At 34.0% G+C, this 18763-nt stretch overlaps 2 protein-coding genes across 2 annotated transcripts; both read left to right on the plus strand.

Moving 5' to 3' along the window:
• The first annotated feature begins 7828 nt into the window (after positions 1 to 7828).
• On the plus strand, positions 7829 to 9199 carry LOC145060432 (uncharacterized). Its single transcript, XM_079008100.1, has 4 exons — positions 7829 to 8039; positions 8157 to 8332; positions 8410 to 8804; positions 8884 to 9199. The coding sequence occupies exons 1-4, from the start codon at positions 7829 to 7831 to the stop codon at positions 9197 to 9199; spliced, it is 1098 nt and encodes a 365-aa protein (XP_078864226.1).
• Positions 9200 to 11772: 2573 nt separating this feature from the next.
• LOC145057433 (uncharacterized) lies at positions 11773 to 15532 on the plus strand. Its single transcript, XM_079005277.1, has 6 exons — positions 11773 to 12337; positions 12441 to 12537; positions 12644 to 12752; positions 13668 to 13704; positions 14265 to 14514; positions 15283 to 15532. Exons 1-6 carry the CDS (start codon positions 12152 to 12154, stop codon positions 15354 to 15356), a joined length of 753 nt encoding a protein of 250 aa, XP_078861403.1. The 5' UTR covers positions 11773 to 12151; the 3' UTR covers positions 15357 to 15532.
• The last annotated feature ends 3231 nt before the right edge of the window (positions 15533 to 18763 follow it).

The raw sequence follows: 18763 nt of genomic DNA on the forward strand, positions 1-18763 counted from the left end.
TGTGGAAACCCTAGAAGAAATCTTGTCCACGTTTTTGGGGTATAAGGGCTCTATATATAGTGAGGCTATTAGGGTTATCTAACAAGGAAACCCTAATTTGGATGCTTAAGCCCTAAGCAACCCATGGACTCCTTACCTTAAAGGCCTTGGACGATTTCTAATGGGTTTCCCCATAGAATTCGTCCAACCTTATAATATAAGGCAATCCATGGCCCAATTGCAATTATCTTATAATTACAATTCCAGTCCCTTAAGTTTAATTAATCTCTTTTAGTCACAAACTTAATTACCAATTAATTCTTGACTAATATTAATTAAACAATATGATTTCTCCTTTAATATATTATTCTCATAATATATTAATAAATCATATTTAATCCTTTCTCTCCATAATTCATCCTATCAAGTTGCTTTGGTGAAGGCAACCCAAAAGGACCATGCACCATCGGGTCAAGTACATACCAAAATAGTTATGGACTTAGACACTAATCTAACAGTCTCCCACTTGGATAAGTCTAATAACTATTATGTGTATGACTTCAGATCCTGATCTGCAATCGCAGCTTTCCAAAGCCGTTGTCAACTCTGATCCTATCAGATACACATGTCCTTTAGATAAGGGATCATATATTCCTCCATTTTAGATATCGTATGAGACATGATTTCTAATCATTCTCTCTGTACTATTTCTCGACTTCCGATTTATGACGACTGACTAATTGAACAAATCAAATTAGCCCTAGCTCGGCCGAGCATTTACGTTTGTCATCACTAAATCATCGAGGGGCCCAAAGATATCGCTTTTATCCTACTTTGGATAAAAGGAGCGGATAAACTTTGATTCAATGCTCGCTTGTACTCACTCACCGAATCACACACAACAATATGTTTTATAACACCAAGTTACTGGTGCGTTTACATATTATCAATGTGCAACCGATTTGCAAGATACAACTCACACATCTCGGTTTCAAGAATATAAGATGTTATCGTCTCACCAATCACTCGTGATACAATTCATGGAATGATCCAAGTGAGCGTGGGTTTAATCCAATGCTCAAATCATATTCATAAGCACTCATGAACGTTGCAGCAAACATTTGCTTATGTCTAATACTCTTTAGACAATCCACACACCAATTCATGACAGTCTTCGTTCATACCTACTTCCAACATATGAACAACTGTGGCCCGTTAGAATAATTTGACTGTTCTAAACCAATTAAATTATTCAGGAAGTCAAAACATGCAAAGTGAAACACAAGAATAATACTAATCCCATATGGCCTCAAACCTTTGATCATAAATAAAACACCTTTTATTTATCACCATATTGATTACTCATTATTTGTTGTTTCGGGTAATCAACTTTTTACTTGAATTATTACACTTGTCCCATGCTCCTAGCATGCACACAATGTTTACCTATGGTTCCTACTTTGTGAAATAGATCAAATGAACACATTTCCAATCATACTCATTTCACAACTCCCAATCCTTTTCACAAGTGAAAGAATATCAAATTCTTGTTACTTATGGAATATGCTAGATTCTAACATTTTATGCAGTTATCCTTTTGTAATATCACTGCACTAAAGTCACAATGAATATTGTCAATGAAATTACAAAGTCCTTTATCGGAGATTGTTTACAAGACAATTCCTTAGATATGATGTCTCTCACTCAAAGTACATTCCTTTGAACATCCTATTGCATAAAAGTTTCTAATCTAGACATAGATTTTCAATATTCAATTCCCAATATGGAAAACTTTCCATACTTACCATATGACAACTCATTCTCAATAGAATCTTATCTATTCATAATAATGTCGATATGGTCCATCCAATACTATACTTCCAACTACTCACAAGCGACCAATCCTCGATAAACTTTGGATTGTCCTTTGATAGTTGTTTAATTATCTTAGTCAAAACCGATTCTTGTCCTTTTCCCTCTAAATGCACTACACATTTGGAAAATTTTAGAATGGTCAAATATTATATCATTTGCAATCGATCCTATACCCAAAGCGTACGGGACACGATGCATAATGTCTTACACGAAGATTCGATACTTTATCAATCTTCTGTCATAATATTTTATGTGCTACGTTCTCAAAATTCAAACTATGAAGAGGAATGTCGTAATCATAATCGATTTTTTTAAGAACGCACTATGTTTCCTTGACTAAATTTATTTGCATTCCACAACCTAAGCCTTTAGATTTGAAATGAAGCATAATATTCTCTCCCTTAATTATAGCAAAACAATTATTCAATCATTCAATCCTTACAACTTTGCAAAGCAAGACTCTTGTTTTCTATAATTAATATTGCTACCTTTCAATACTTGCCTTAATAATCATACAATCATAACATTTATGCTCCCATTATGATGATTATTATAAGCATAACACTTATGCTCCCACTAGTTTTGACATGTATTCAGAAACAACTTAACTTTCAGAAAAACAATACCTATTGAATTTCTTAAGTTCATGTTTCTAATACCTAATGCTTTGATAATCCTTTATCTAAGCTTATACACCTTTGCCTTAGATAGCTCATATGTGTGTCTAAACAATTTAGACTAATTGTCAAACCTCACAATTCAAATCATGGAAAGGGATACCGTAACCATAATCGAATTCGAGAATAAAATTTTCACAATGACTATCTTTTTAAAATCTCTCTTAGTGAAAGCATTTCCTCACAGCCATTTTCATGAAGGAGGGAATCTTATGACACTTAGTTTTAATGGTGTATGTGTTCCTCTCCATATGAATTTGTCAAAACCAAAGTTTACGACAAATTCAAACTCATATGGACCGAACTTTCTTAATCTTGATTTCTTTCCTTATGGTAGCACAGCTGCCCACCATGTCTTCCAAGTAGTTGAGCAGCTCACCCTTTCCTATCAATGTACTTTTCATTGATCAAGGTGCCCGCATTTTATGCGTTCAAATGAGAACCGATAGAACTCACATGCATAATTAACTCAATTGGAACGACACAGAAGCAATATAGTGTCAACACGATAGGTTGTAAACCTCAACTCGTGTGCTAGTGATGATCGATAAGGTTTATTTTGATTTGTTCTTGAAACCTTTCAAGACCATTAAGACTCCCACTAACTCCTTGACATATAAGATTCTGTTGTCAATGAACATTTCTTGACAAACAAATATTCAAGAGTTAGTGTAGTTTTTATCAAAACACTTCATAAATTGGTCCTAGTTGGTCTTTGTCTTATCCAAGACATCACAACTTTCCACATTTGATGAATGTTATAAACCTTCTTAATACTTATCACTCAATATCACAATCTTAACTCTAAGACTTGTTTTGGAACGAAGTATGATTGACTTCTTGATTTTAACCATTTCTTCAATTCTTGATTCCTCTTCTTAGACATACAATTGTACTAAGACGCACTTAGAGGATCAATTGAGATATGGTTCTTAATCATTAAGACCTATCATAAAAGCATAAAAGGTACTCTCCCTTCTTCTTAGAATGGAGAAACTTGTATCTTTCTGCCTACTTGATTCTTCTTATTCGTTCTGCTATTGATTTAAACTTTTTCAATCAATTCAGAATTACACTTAATCTTATAAGTATAATCATATTTACTAGACCTTTAGTAAATCATGACGAATATCTTTGTTACTCTTATGGTGGACTTGATCAACACGCAACTTTGTGTACTCGATCTCCTAGTCCTTCACTTGACACTTTGTCAATGAATTAGTCTAATTTCCAAATATGAAATTTCTCATTCATCGTGCAACCAAGTTGCATGATTCCAAGTTTCTATCCGATTGAAACTTGGGCGATGAGAAACTCTCCCTATTTGGTAAATTCTCGACATTTCCACAAATAATATAATTAAGAATCAAATCCATTATTGCTAATAATAGAAACATTCAAACATCAATTTTTCATATACGCCATTGCAAGGATAAATAAATAATATAAAATCAAAATTTATTTTATTGCGGAAAAATTTGTCCTTACAATGCAATTCATTGAAAAACTATGCTAATACATCTTTCTTAGCAATCTAATTCCAACTCTAAGTAGCAGCTCGAGAATCTAATCTTCAAGTAATGCGATCGAAATCCATTCCTTCACGGTTAGATTCTGCTCACTTCTTCCCTTAAGCTTCCTCTCTTTTCTTTGATCCTACAAAACATCAATTGTAATCTTATCACATTATGTATTAAGAATCTAGAATAGGAGCTTAAAAGACTTAGTCAATGGATTTTACCTAAAGCAGAGCCATACGTTTTGACTCTCCCATCTCTTAGATCTCTTAGGTAAATAGGGCGGCTTCGTCTCCAATGCCCATTCTCTTGGCAATAAAAGCAAATTGACTCTTTTGGAACAGGACATGGAACTACTTCAGACATTGCCTTTCTCTTATGATCAAACTTTTCGATCATAGCATGTCTTTCGTTTCCATTGTCTATATCCATAGAGGTCTTGAAGGCAGATTCACCAATCAACTTTGTTTTTCTATTGCGCCAAACCATTGTTGATTCAGCAGCAATAAGCATATATGTGAGATCTATAAGGGTCACGTCGCAGTTCATCGTATAGTACTCTCTTACGAACTCACTATATGAGTTAGGAAGTGACTAAAGAACCCAATCAACAGTCATCTCCTCACAGACAACAGATCCCAACATTCTTAACCTATCAATGTGTGACTTCATCTCTAGGATGTGTGCACACACTGACTTTCCTTCTTTATGTTTACTTGCCAAAAGGGCTTGAGTGAGTTTGAACTTTTCAAGTCTACGAACTTGTGGGTTAGGGAGAATAATTGGAGGAGGTGGAGGAAGTGAAGTATGATTTCTTGTTCCTCGATCAAATCGTGAAATATCATCTTCATGTGGAATGCTTGTTCCATGGGATTTGGGAAGACCATTGTTGTCGTACTTTGACATCTACAAAATGGGAGAAAACAAATTCAAGTTAGTTGATTGATTGAGTCCTTAATAAATCACCCAAATGAGATATTAAGGCTAGGACCCAACACAATACGCTACAACCTAGAAAATGGATGCCACAATCTAGTTGCAGAATATTTGATGGTAAGTGAATGACAATTCACTAATTTCCACCATGAAAAACGAAAAAGAAATTTAAGTTTTAAATCTATGAAACTCCTAGATCCTTTGAGATTCATTGAACTTTTCAATGGCATGTTTAAATCTCGATATTCCCCTCTAGTTTGTGACTGGGTTGCCGAGGATCACAAAGCGGGTGTGAATAACCATGCAAACTTACATGGTGCCCTCACATGTTACAGTCACCTATTCGATGTGTCGGTAAACCACACACGCTCCACCGAACTATGAAAAACATTGAGTCACCCTTTGCTACCTTTGCTTAGAACCATTTAGTGTGCCGGTAAACCACACACGCTCCACTAACGTCTTCGCAAGGGCACAAAGTGTAATTTCATGGAATTGCATCAATTCACTTTGCCTAAGTAACTAAGATTTGGAATTTGTAAAACATTTAGTTGCTTTTGTACTTCTTTATACTTATAATGGAAGGTTTTTGTCCTATACTACCCGTTCGGCTAACGACCCTCCACTAGTCAAGAGTGCGGTGGGTAAGAGTGGATCCCCATTCAATCACCATTTTATAGGCAATTTTCTTAAACACCCCTTATAGACCAACTTCATGAATGAGGTCTACTAACGCTAAGACTGAATTTTACTCATACATATATATAATGTTAGACTTTTAATGTTATATATAGTATAGGGTGTATTTTACACTTTTAAAATTCTATGTGGTCAAAATTAACAATTATACCTTTAATTCAATTAAATTGTAAACCAAAATTTTTTATGGATTTATTAAACCTCCTTTAATTATACACCTTAATTAATTAATAAAACCATAAAGGTGTGATTTGAACTTTTCAAAACAATACTAGAGTTTTAGAATTTAACATTCCTAAATTAAACTTTTAATCAACTTTTAAATTCCAAAACTTGAGGGCAAGTTTTGAAACATTTCAAAACATTTAGCTTTAGAATTTAAATATACATCAAAATTAAACTTTTAATCAAAATTTAAATTCCAAAACTTGAGGGCAAGTTTTGAAACCTTTTCAAAACATTAGGGTTTCAACTATTTAAATTTCAAAACTAAACTTTTGAGTTCAAGTTTAAACTATAAAACCTAAAGGGGGAAAATTGAAACTTCTCATAACACAAGGATCAAATAACAAATATAAATTAAACAATTAATTTTGTCATTATCTATATTTGACCTAATTTCAATTTCTTGCAAAATAAGTTACCCAATTAATACAAATAATTGACTTTAATCATATAAGGAAGTTATTATCTAATCAATTGGTAATTATCTTTTGTTTAATCAAGGATATACTCATAAATATGATTAAAATCAGATTTTAATGATCTAAAACAGATAAGGCAATTATCCATGAGTAAAACAGCAAGAAATCCCGAAATCCCCTCTTTCTGACGCTCGAACTCGCCGAGTACCCACATAGATTCGCCGAGTAGGGGCCTACTCGCCGAGTCCACAATGGGACTCGCCGAGTTCATCAGGCAGTTTCACAAAAATCAAAATTTTCAACTTGAAAAAACATACAAGGCATCAATACAATAGAAACCAATCAAGGCTCTGATACCACTGTTGGGTTTTGGTCATAAGAACATCCTATGTGCTCATACAAACCCTAATGCTTGGATCTAGGTTTCTCTATTGTACATGCAAGTTATCCAAGACTATAAACCCTAGATCTAGCATATGATAATCAATATAACATATAATTAGGGTTTAGATCATACCTTGATTGTTATGTAGCAATAACAATCTCAAATCCTTCTTGTATTGACTTTAGAAAGCTTAGAGTCATAAATGTCACTCCTCTAATGGTTCACAAACACCAAGAGCAAGAGGATGAAGAGGAGAAGAGAAGGAGGCTGCCCAAAACGTGTGGAAACCCTAGAAGAAAGCTTGTCCACGTTTTTGGGGCATAAGGGCTCTATATATAGTGAGGCTATTAGGGTTATCTAACAAGGAAACCCTAATTTGGATGCTTAAGCCCTAAGCAACCCATGGACTCCTTACCTTAAAGGCCTTGGACGATTTCTAATGGGTTTCCCCATAGAATTCGTCCAACCTTATAATATAAGGCAATCCATGGCCCAATTGCAATTATCTTATAATTACAATTCCAGTCCCTTAAGTTTAATTAATCTCTTTTAGTCACAAACTTAATTACCAATTAATTCTTGACTAATATTAATTAAACAATATGATTTCTCCTTTAATATATTATTCTCATAATATATTAATAAATCATATTTAATCATTTCTCTCCATAATTCATCCTATCAAGTTGCTTTGGTGAAGGCAACCCAAAAGGACCATGCACCATCGGGTCAAGTACATACCAAAATAGTTATGGACTTAGACACTAATCCAACAACATTTTCAATGATAAGCTCAATTGGAAGGAGCAGGAACCTGTTTTAGGTATGAGGTTTGAGAGTCCTAAGCAATTGAAACACATGTTGTGTAACTATGTTGTCGCGAATGGTTATCAATTATGTTTTGTTAAGAATGATACTAGACGATTACTTGTCAAATGTTGTGATGGCAAATGTACTTTTAGGCTTTGGGGTTCTTGGATGAGTGAAGATAAGTCTTTCCATATAAAATCTCTTATCGGTGAGCATAATTGTGCAAAGAATTTCAAATTCGGATCAATTGTGACTTACAAATGGATAGGGACCCACTTTAAGCACCAATTTTATAACAATCAAAAGATGAGCATCCGAATACTTAGAGAGGAGGTAAAAACAGATTTTGGGATTAACGTGAGTATGAGTCAGTGTAGGAGAGCCAAGAAGTATGCATTGAGTCTAGTTGAAGGGACAATAGCTGAGAATTATGCAAGATTATGGTCATATGGTGAGGAGATTAGAAGATCAAATCTTGGATCCACAGTTAAAATTTGTGTCGATTCAATGCCTGATGGTAAGAATTATTTCAGCAAAATATACATATGTTTTGCTTCGGTAAAAGAGGGATAGAGGGGAGGATGTAGGAGGATCATTAACCTGGATGGTTGTTTTCTGAAAACTTTTTGTCAAGGGGAGTTGCTTTGTGCTGTGGGTAGAGATGCTAACAATGGAATATTCCCAATTGCTTGGGCAGTTGTTTCTGTGGAAAACAAAGAGAATTGGAAATGGTTCTTAGAAACTCTTTCAGAAGATTTGCAATGTTGGAATGATGGTAACGGTTTGGTTCTAATTTCATATCAACACAAGGTATGGTTCAAAGCTATTGCATGTTTTAAATTTAGTTATTGTTATTCGAATTTCAAACATTAATGTGACTTATGTAGGATTTAATTGAGGCAGTAAAGGAAGTATTTCCAGCAGCTGAACATAGGCAGTGTGCTAGACATATCTATGCGAATTTTAGAAAGACATTTAGTAGATCCAAGTTTGAAAATCCGGAAGCAGTTGTGCATCTTATGGCTAGAGATCCAAAGACTTGGTCTTTGGCTTTTTTCAGAGTTCATAATTCTTATGAGTCAGTAGAGAATGGTTTTTCAGAGAGTTTTAATAGTGTGATTTTGGATGCCTGGAAGAAACCAATAATAAGCATGTTGGAGGACATTCGTATATATGTGATGCAAAGGATGGTGACTATGAAACTAACCGGACAAGGATGGAATGCTTATTCTGTTTGTCCAAATATCAGAATACGGTTGAATTTGCTCCAAACTGAGCAAAGGTTTGTACATTTATCCAATTACATTAGTACTTTACTCTTCACATCTCATGATATTTGCGGTTTTCATCTATATATGTAGGCATTGGCATGTCATTTCTTGTGGGGGGATGAAGTTTGAGGCAAGGAAGATGGACGAGGCGTTTACTGTGGATGTTGAAAAAAAGGAATGCAGCTGCAGGCTATGGCAACTTAATGGATATGGCTGCGTACACTCAGTTGCCACCTTAGCCTACTTAAATTTGACACCTGATGGTCCATATGTAGATCCAATGTACTTGGCTGCATTATACCATAATACTTACAAACATCCAATCCATGGGATGAATGGACAAAATATGTTGCCTTCTACTGACTTGATACCCCCTTTGCCTCCATTGAAAAGACGTATGCCATGAAGGCCAACCATAAAGAGAAGAAGAGATGCTTCTGAACGGATGGGAAAACATACCGTCTGCAAGGCAGGGAAGAAAGTTTCTTGCAGCATATGCAAGGAGAAAGGACACAACAAGGCTACTTGTAGTAAAGGTGTAGGAACATCCAAACAAAATGGAACAAAGAAACAAAAAACTATACCTACGCAGGAGTCTGTAAACGTTGCCACAGGAGTAGGGGATGATGAGGTAATCGTAGATGCTACTGATGCTTTGGATAGGCCTAGAGATGAAGAGCGAATGGTGGGAGTCAATAGACGGGATGAAGGGGTGAATGTCAATGCTCGAGTTAAGCATGTTAAACCACCTAAAATGCGAAAGAAGTCAGAACGAATCATTAAACTGAAGCTTGCAAAAAATGTGGGAGGTGAAGGTAGCAGTGTTGCAACGGCCGTGGACTTGGATTAAGTAGTTGTTTGTTATTTGTAGTGAATGTGTGTTGCAGTAAACAAATGATCTTTGTATGTTCTTTTATGGTGTACTACGAATAATTAGGGGTATTATGGGCATTTTAGCCAAAACAAAGTAAACTGACCATTTATGATGTGGGGGTATTTGAGTTATTACTATTTAAATTGACCATTTTGGTTGTGGGGGCATTTTAGTCATTAAAAACTAAATGTAACACTTTAGATGTGAGGGCATTTTAGTCATTAGAAATTAAATTTAACATTTTGGATGTGAGGGCATTTTACTCATTAGAAATTAAAACCATTTTTGGATGTGGGGGTAATCAAGTCATTACAAAGTAAATTGGCCATTTTGGATGCATGGGTAATTAAGTCATTACAAAGTAAATTGGCCATTTTGGATGCAGGGGTAATTAAGTCATTACAAAGTAAATTGACCATTTTTCATGCAAGGGTAATTAAGTCATTGTAAAAGCAGGGGACTTGTGACTTAATCCATTCAACATGAAAAGGCTATCTTTAGAAAACTTTATTCCCTTTTTTTTCCAAAAAAATGTTTGCAGACAAGCAGATATGGTTCAATCGTGTGCAAAGGTATTTTTTGTCCCTTTTCCCAAACTGCACCATTTGTGGTCCCTGTCTATGCGCATAAAGAAGGTAAATTCATTTTGCTTTGTCTTGTAGTGTCGTCCCAGTCGATGAAACATATATAATACCCAAATGTTTATTTCTTTCATGCATACATACAGATACAGGTGAAAGACAATTTTTTTTAATAATAACATATTAAAACACATTTCACCCATGGGTTTGTTTACATCGCTTTCTGCTATTCAATAACCTATTACAGAGATCATCGACAAAAAACTTCATCAAAAAACGATGACAACCAGCAGCCCAGCAACACCACCACCAAATCTACAGACCAACATCACAAACTAATACCAGCAACCCACACAAAATCTACTACTAATATTGACACTAAACAACATAGACAACACACCAAAACACAAACCCAGGAGTGAAATGCTTCAACCTACACAACATTTTTTTACTTAAACACCAAATACGTCACCACAGACGCACAAACAACACCAAAAATCCCAACACAAGACATCAGCTTCTTACGTTTGTTGTCCTTGAAGACCATCTTCACATATGCTCCTTGCAGGGAAACGAAATGATTTTTAAGATCAGCAACCATATGTGAGATATCCATCTGACCAGCGCGAACGTCATCGACCTCAAGGTTCAAGGCATCTAAGTGTCGATTAACTGTCTGACGGAGCTCACGCAACTGGTCTTGGAGGTCCTCCCGTATAAGAGACAGTTCCGTCTGGGTTTGCAGTAGACTGATGGCCATGTCTTCGTTGGTTACACCATTCGAATGATTCTCATCCATGTGACGGCCGTAATTTGGAGACCAGCTGTGTTCTGCACGTCCGCTCGAAGCCATTTTGGAGTAAACTTAGAGACGAGATTGGGGTAATGAAGTTTGCAGATGTGCCCTTTTAGGTCAAGGAAGTCTTCATTTTATATGGAGGCGCTAGAACTGTCGATCCTTGCTCCTTACGATTTGCCTTCAATACGACGTTGTTGCAGTTGTTGGACGATTTAACTTCTTGCCATGTCATCGCTTACGTGTTAGGCTAGGTTTATGTGGCAACGTTAACCGGCTACAATAGGTAAAAGGGACTATATTGTTAGGTAACAAATAATTCGATCCCTTATTAAACCACAAAATAAATTAAGTGGCTAAATGGGTCAACCCTAGAAACATTATAGGGCCTATACGGTCATTTTCCCAAAATTAAATTCTATAGTTAAATTGAGGGAAAAAAAAAATCGTGTCATAGCATTTCGTCATGTACGAGCCCCTCCCCATATATATACCCACAAATTGGGGACGGGGCAAAAAGGGGAAATCTCATAAATCATAGCAGTTAAAATAATAATAATAAAAAGAATTAAACGTCTAAAAACAATAAAGAAGTTGTATATGTAACCAGTTTTTTTTATTTTTATTCATTTGATACGGTTATATTGAACCCCACTACAATAGAGACACTTTTTTTATAAAAAGAAAAAGATACAGATAGATATACAGCAAATCCCTCAACCCCTCTCATTCGAGTCTTCGAGCTGTCAAACCCACCCTCTCTTATCTAATATACAGCAAATTCAAGTTTGGAATTGTCACACACACACACACACATTCTCTCTCTCACACACACAGCCAGATTTTTGAAGTTGATAAGTTTATAAAATATTACAACTACAACTATAAACCGCAACACCCACGACAAATCAAGCAGAAAAAATCGTTTCTTTTCTTGATTTGCATCATTATATATATATATATATATATATATATATATATATATATCTTTCAGAGAAAGATTTCTGGAGATCGATGAACGACAAAGAACAGTAGTTGTTTGCATGAGATTAATCACAGAAGAGCTTATAATTAAGTGTTTGTTGTTGTTGTTGTTGTTGGTGATTAATGGCGTATGGGCAGCATTATCGATCGCCGTTCGGAGACACCACTTTGAGAAAGGTGTTCGTCGGAGGGCTTGCATGGGAGACGCCGGTCGGAGTAATGCGTACGTATTTCGAGCAGTTTGGTCACATTCTTGAAGCTGTTATCATCACCGATAAAATCACCGGAAAGTCTAAGGGATATGGATTTGTAAGTTTCATAATTTAACTTCAGTTAATTTTACTATAATCAAACACTGATATTGTTGGAGATTCATCGATAAAGATTATAATATATATTCGTGAAAATTAAGGTGACATATGAGGATGCTGAATCCGCAAAAAGAGCTTGTGATGATCCAAATCCTGTGATTGATGGAAGAAAAGCTAATTGTAATATTGCATCTCATGGTAATTAATTAAGCTCCGATCTTCGACCTGAAATATATACAAATTAATTACAAAGTCTTCACTTTTTATGAAGTTATATTCATGTTAAGTTTAATCTAATATGTAGGAAGAAATCAAGGGAGTAGTACTACAATGACATATAGCGGAGCTGGATCACCGGTGGCTCCTCTGCTGCCGCCACAACCACCATCATCCGTCGTGTATCCGCCTTATGGGTGAGTTTCTCAATCATTTATCATGTATAAAGATCATAATTAATACACTTTTTGAATGTGTGTTTTATGAAAGTTTTAAACTTTTTTATTTATTTATAAATATTTAAAAGTAAACTTTGTATTTAACCATTACTATCTTATGCTTTGCCAATAAATAAACATTAATTGCATAACTTTGTATTTACGTGAATCTTTGACATGTACATAGTAGTGGTAGAGCATAACATATATGTATACGTACGTTGAGTTGACAACTTGATTAATTTACTATATTTGTGTACTATTGATGTGTATGTATGTATGTATGTATGAAAAGTATTTGCTTAGTTGATCAACTATTCAAGAGTTATAAAAATTATAGAATATATATTTTATAAGATATAAATATAAAAAGTAAAGATAAACATTTTTAAATAAAATCATAAACAGTGATAGAAGATATATTATAAGCCTTGTTTTTTAAAACAAGAGTCGTCTCTACTTAAATGATTAATCAAGAAACGTTATATTGAGAAATTTTTATGGATCATAAAAGGTTTAAAAGTAACTCTACATATTTTGATTGTACATGTGCGAAAATTTATAAATTCATTATTGTTTATATGACTTGTTTCTACAATGACAAGTTGGCATCAACCTCTGTACACTGTCGTTTAGAATTACAAACCAATTAGGCTTTTAGCTTAGTGATATCATGTCTTTTATGGGACATAAGATGAAATTAGAAATAGTTTAAAGAGTATATATATTAAATTTGCCTTTCTAAAAAAAATACAAATTGTCACCCTCGAATTCCAAAAAATTTAAATGTGAAGTTATCTTGGTGAATTATATAACTATTTATCATTAATATTGATTATGTGGTATTAATGAACACTTAATATTACTTACGATTATTGAATCTTGTTTATGCAGGTATGCAGCTTACTCTCCAGAATATGCTTATCACCAGGTATGCCTTCTAAGGAGTTTGTAAATCATTAATAATCACTGCATAAAAATTAATAAAAAGACTAAACTTTTATGAAATAATGTTTTATATTTTATCACAGTTAAATGGTTATTTATGTTACAATATATACATTTTTACGAATTCATACAATAATACTTTACCATTTGATCAATTTATTCAGTAATGTTTTAGATTTTACAAATTTATGCAACTGACATAAATTTATATAACCATATTTCAATCAATTGAATATTTATAAGCAAACTTTCTATATTTTAGTCCTAAAATTACGGATAGTTATTTTTTATTTTTTGATATTGTTGATATTATAAAAGACCTTATATATTTAGATTTTTTACATATGTAATTTTTTTATGATATTAACTATTTTCATGAAATAATTTTGTTGCGTAAAATTGAGAAAGAAATACAAGCATTTTAAGTTTTAACCCTGTAATGAAAGTAGAGTTTTACATGAATATGAATCATTATATTGTACATATCGCATTAAAAAATAGTACCTTAAGATCTGTATTTGATAATTTGATATGAAATCGTAGGCAATGTACAACTCGGCAATGCAGCATGCATACTATGGGCCCACATCCGCACCGTATTACTATGGGCAGTCCCCCACTCAATTAGCTTCACCAAGGGGAGCATTAACACCCCAGGCGCAACGTCTTCAGCAGCCATCGTATATGTACTATCCTACGCCGCCAATGGGTCAAGTCGACTATCCTACGCCACCACCTCCTGTCCTAGTCCTCCCAACAAAGCAACCCGTCCCCTCTCCATCTCCTATTACCGGTAATATATCTTTTTAATCCTATTTAATATATTTTGTTAATTATTGTATTAAGAAACAAATATTTATAATTGTTTATTCATTTGTTGCACAAAATTATATTACACACTTTTACATCCTTAATTAATAAGTTAAAGACTAACTAAATTTTAAGATAGGTTATCAATAAACTATCTCAAACTAACTTATTATAAATAAACTATCTTATAAGTTATGACTAATTTTATGATCTTATCGTATATTAAATTCTAATAAATTAACTTATTTCTGTGAAACAGGGTCTTAGACCCCTTCATTTTACCATTTACAGTTATTAAAGATGGAATTTATAACATTGACTTATGTATATATATCCAACCATGAACGCATATAAGCATATTTAGATGTTGGGTAAATGATGATGATGATGATGATGATGCATGTGCATAAAGAGACATGCATGGGTGAGTGCATGTGAGATGATGAGCTGTAAGGGGCCATATGGGATGATGGGTCAATGGAGGATGATTCCATATTGTAGACCAAAACTTCAGTCAAACAGTTTTCATTGCATGTGAATTCAAGACTCCATTGTCTCTTATACTGTGCATTGTAACATGGGGAGGTCAGACCATGGGTTAAATTAAACAGAGGGGTTAAAAAAATTAAATTAAAACACGAATAAATTATGAAAAAAGTAAATGAATTTATATGGAAAAACAAAAATGATAGCTTAGAAAATCAAAATATTAAATATGAGCAGATTCTAAATGTTGTGATATTGTTTTTAGGTTCAGAGACTCCACGAAATACTACAGAAGAAACCGATGATGCTACAATATCTCCAAGGACTCCAAACACTTAAAACGTAGAAGCCGATGAACTTTATAGTGGTTGAATTTTTCAACCATTTTTTATCTTGTTTTTTTTCTTTAATTGAAAACTAACCATTGTTTATTTGAAGGTACAAAAAATGCAGTATGTTGCAAGAATAAGTAAAGGAATTTGAAATGTAAATGCAAAAAAAAAAAAATTGTCTCATTTAACATCTTTTTGTTTAATAGCACTCATCCTTAAAAATTATTACAAATTATTATACTTTTATTGCATTTTTGTAAAAAATATACAATAAAATCGAAAAGCAAAATAGGATAATTCAAAATTTATATTAGTCTTTCATATACTAATATACACACTAAATTATAGAAATGGTCCATCTTCGAGGTTGTAAAAAATAGTTTCAATAAAATATATATATATATATATATATATATATATATATATATATATATATATATATATATATATATATATATATATATATATATATATATATATATATATGCTAGTTTATAACCCGTGGGAACCACGGTTAGAAAAAAACTAATTAAACTTTCTAAGTAAAAACTCAAAACTATTAATTAATAATTTTAAATAACTTATTAATTAAAATATATTTTTTTTGTTATATATAAAATTATAATTGTTGATTCAAATAAATACGTAAAATATATCATCTTATAATTTGTATAAATTTTATTTTATTAAAATTTGTATAAACTTTATTTTATTTTTATTCTAATATTATTAATATTAATTTAATGTAATTAAAGTGTGATTTAAATTTTGAAATTTGAAATTTGAAATGAAAAATTAATAGATTGACAAGTGTCATGATATTAATTACAGTGCCTAACATTGTGACATATGACAAAAGAACTGATGCTTTATTATATATATATATATATATATATATATATATATATATATATATATATATATATATATATATATATATATATATCACAATTGTGTATTTAAGTATAGGCTTTGTTATGGTTTTGGGCCCACCCCTATCTTCTAATTGCTAGTTGAAACTTGAAACCTTCTATCATCCCTCCACCTTAGGTGACAGTCACACTCCACTGCCGTCCGCCTTGGTGATAGTCTCCTTCCACCACCCCATCAACACACTTTTTTTTGGACCCACTCTCCTTATGACTTGCATATTGAGCTCCAATTTATATATATATATATATATATATATATATATATATATATATATATATATATATATATATATATATATGTGTGTGTGTGTGTGTGTAGTACTATGAAAGGGATAGAAAGTTTCGTTTCCTTCATTGAATCATCATGAATTTTACTAAATTCACTTTCTTTTGTAGGGGATCTATTTTTTAAATCCATGAAACAACCTCTAATCGAGGTTCATATTAGTTAAAAATCGAAGTTTGTTCGCTTGAATAAGCCACATAACTAAGACTAATAGACTATTGTAACATTCTCAAATTTTTATTATAATGCAAATGGAATTAGTGTCACAAGTTTATGAAAAGATAAAGAAGGCCATGATGTTGGAAAATGGTGGAAACTATGAGAAATTTCTATTTATGTCATAATGTGTTCTAAATGTAGATTTTGAATGAGAATAAAGTTTGAACATGTCATAATATATATATATATATATATATATATATATATATATATATATATATATATATTTAAAAAAATGAAATAAATGCGTAACTATATAAGAAATGATACAACAGGCAAATTGCATTATCATTCCCTCAAATTAGTGGATAAAAGAGAAACACATAAAAATGCATAGGCAACATGAATACATGAATTGAAAAACTACTTAAAAGGGTTATCTAATGAATGCAATGTTTCATTATAAAATGAAAGTGAACAATAATGTGCTAGCACAAGAAAGATATGAGGCCAATATAATCCAACCTCTAAAACTTTTTGGGCAATCCTTTGAGGTCTAAGCCCACCACGAGTGTATAAGTGGCAAAATCTAAAATAGAAGATACCTCATGTTTATCCACACATAGCTTGACATGGTATGCATAATATTTCCACGAGTTGGGTTCATCTTACACATACTTTTTTTTTTCTTCTTACTTGATTTTATCTTTTTGTACTCGGGTAAAATCTTTAGGAAATGATCTAAATTGACAATGTTCACATACCATGAGGTGGTCATTTGATTCATCAAAAGGTGTTTATATGGAAATTACCTAGCGCCTTGGCTCAGATGCATCTCACTCGAGAAAGGCCAAGCTTTCCTAGAAGAGAGCCATTCGGACTAAGTCGGGGCACATGAGGGAGCACGGGCAAGATACTACATTTAGGGGTGTATTGGCCCAACGTATACAAAGACGCGACAAGGGTTACAAGGAAATGCCCGGAATGCCAGACGTTCGCCCCGTTCCAGAACCAGCCTGCAACAACCATGACCAACATCAGTAGCCCATGGCCCTTCCACCAATGGGGCATCGACATCGTGGGACCATTCCCAACGGCTCCAGGGGATTAAAATTCCTGTTGGTCACGGTCGACTACTTCACAAAGTGGATCAAGGAGGAACCCTAACCACGGTTATGGGCAGACAAATGATTCGGTTCATGTGAAAAAACATCCTAATCTGGTTCGGCACCCCCATGGTCCTAATAAGCGACAATGGCACACAGTTCGAGGGAAGCCCCTTCAAAGAATGGTGTGAGGAAAAGCGGATCCATCATCGCTTTACCTCGATCGCACACCCCCAGGAAAACAGCTAGACTAAAGTATCAAACAGGACCATCGTGAATGGACTCGAGAAACGCCTGATGAAAACAAAAGGGGTCTAGACATAAGAGTTACGAACAGTGTTGTGGTCATACCGAACCACCACGAGGTCAAGAACAAGGGAGACGCCCTTCAGCCTAACATACGGAACGGAAGCGGTGCTCCCGCTCGAGATTCTGAGCGAATCATTGAGGGTAACCGACTTCGATGAAGGCCTGAACGAGGACAAATGATGACAGATGATGGACATGTTAGACGAGAAACGCCAAGCTGCTCGACTGCGACAAGCGGCCTACAAATCCCGTTAAAAAACTTTTACAACAAACGGGTACGCATAAAGAACTTCAAGGTAGGAGAATGGGTGTTGAGGAAGAACAAGGCTAGCCACTCGGAGCCACTGGGGGAGCTAAGTGTAACCTGGAAGGACCCTACAAAATAGTGGGAGCGCATCAGGATGGAGCATACATGTTGGAAGCACAAGACGGAAGACAGATACCCCGAACATGGAATGCACGCAACCTGCGCCACTTTTACTCGTAGAAACAACTGGCAAAGGGCATAACCAGATGAGGGGGTAATGACGCTCGGACCTTCGGATTAAAAGCCACACTTTAGTCAAACGGTTTTCATGAAGATGTTTAAGTTATCCTTAGAACTTTCCAATTAATAAAGTTT

This window comes from Lactuca serriola, chromosome 6 (assembly GCF_051521515.1).
Source record: "Lactuca serriola cultivar US96UC23 chromosome 6, Lser_US96UC23_V15, whole genome shotgun sequence".
In the NCBI taxonomy this organism is placed as follows: domain Eukaryota; kingdom Viridiplantae; phylum Streptophyta; class Magnoliopsida; order Asterales; family Asteraceae; genus Lactuca; species Lactuca serriola.

Coding starts and splice junctions, on each gene's coding strand:
- LOC145060432 (XM_079008100.1), top strand. CDS start 7,829: ATGAGCATCCGAATACTTAGAGAGGAGGTAAAAACAGATTTTGGGATT. Junction 8,040..8,156: donor TGTCGATTCAATGCCTGATG/GTAAGAATTATT, acceptor CTTTTTGTCAAG/GGGAGTTGCTTTGTGCTGTG. Junction 8,805..8,883: donor TTGCTCCAAACTGAGCAAAG/GTTTGTACATTT, acceptor CTATATATGTAG/GCATTGGCATGTCATTTCTT.
- LOC145057433 (XM_079005277.1), top strand. CDS start 12,152: ATGGCGTATGGGCAGCATTATCGATCGCCGTTCGGAGACACCACTTTG. Junction 12,338..12,440: donor AGTCTAAGGGATATGGATTT/GTAAGTTTCATA, acceptor GTGAAAATTAAG/GTGACATATGAGGATGCTGA. Junction 12,538..12,643: donor TTGTAATATTGCATCTCATG/GTAATTAATTAA, acceptor TCTAATATGTAG/GAAGAAATCAAGGGAGTAGT.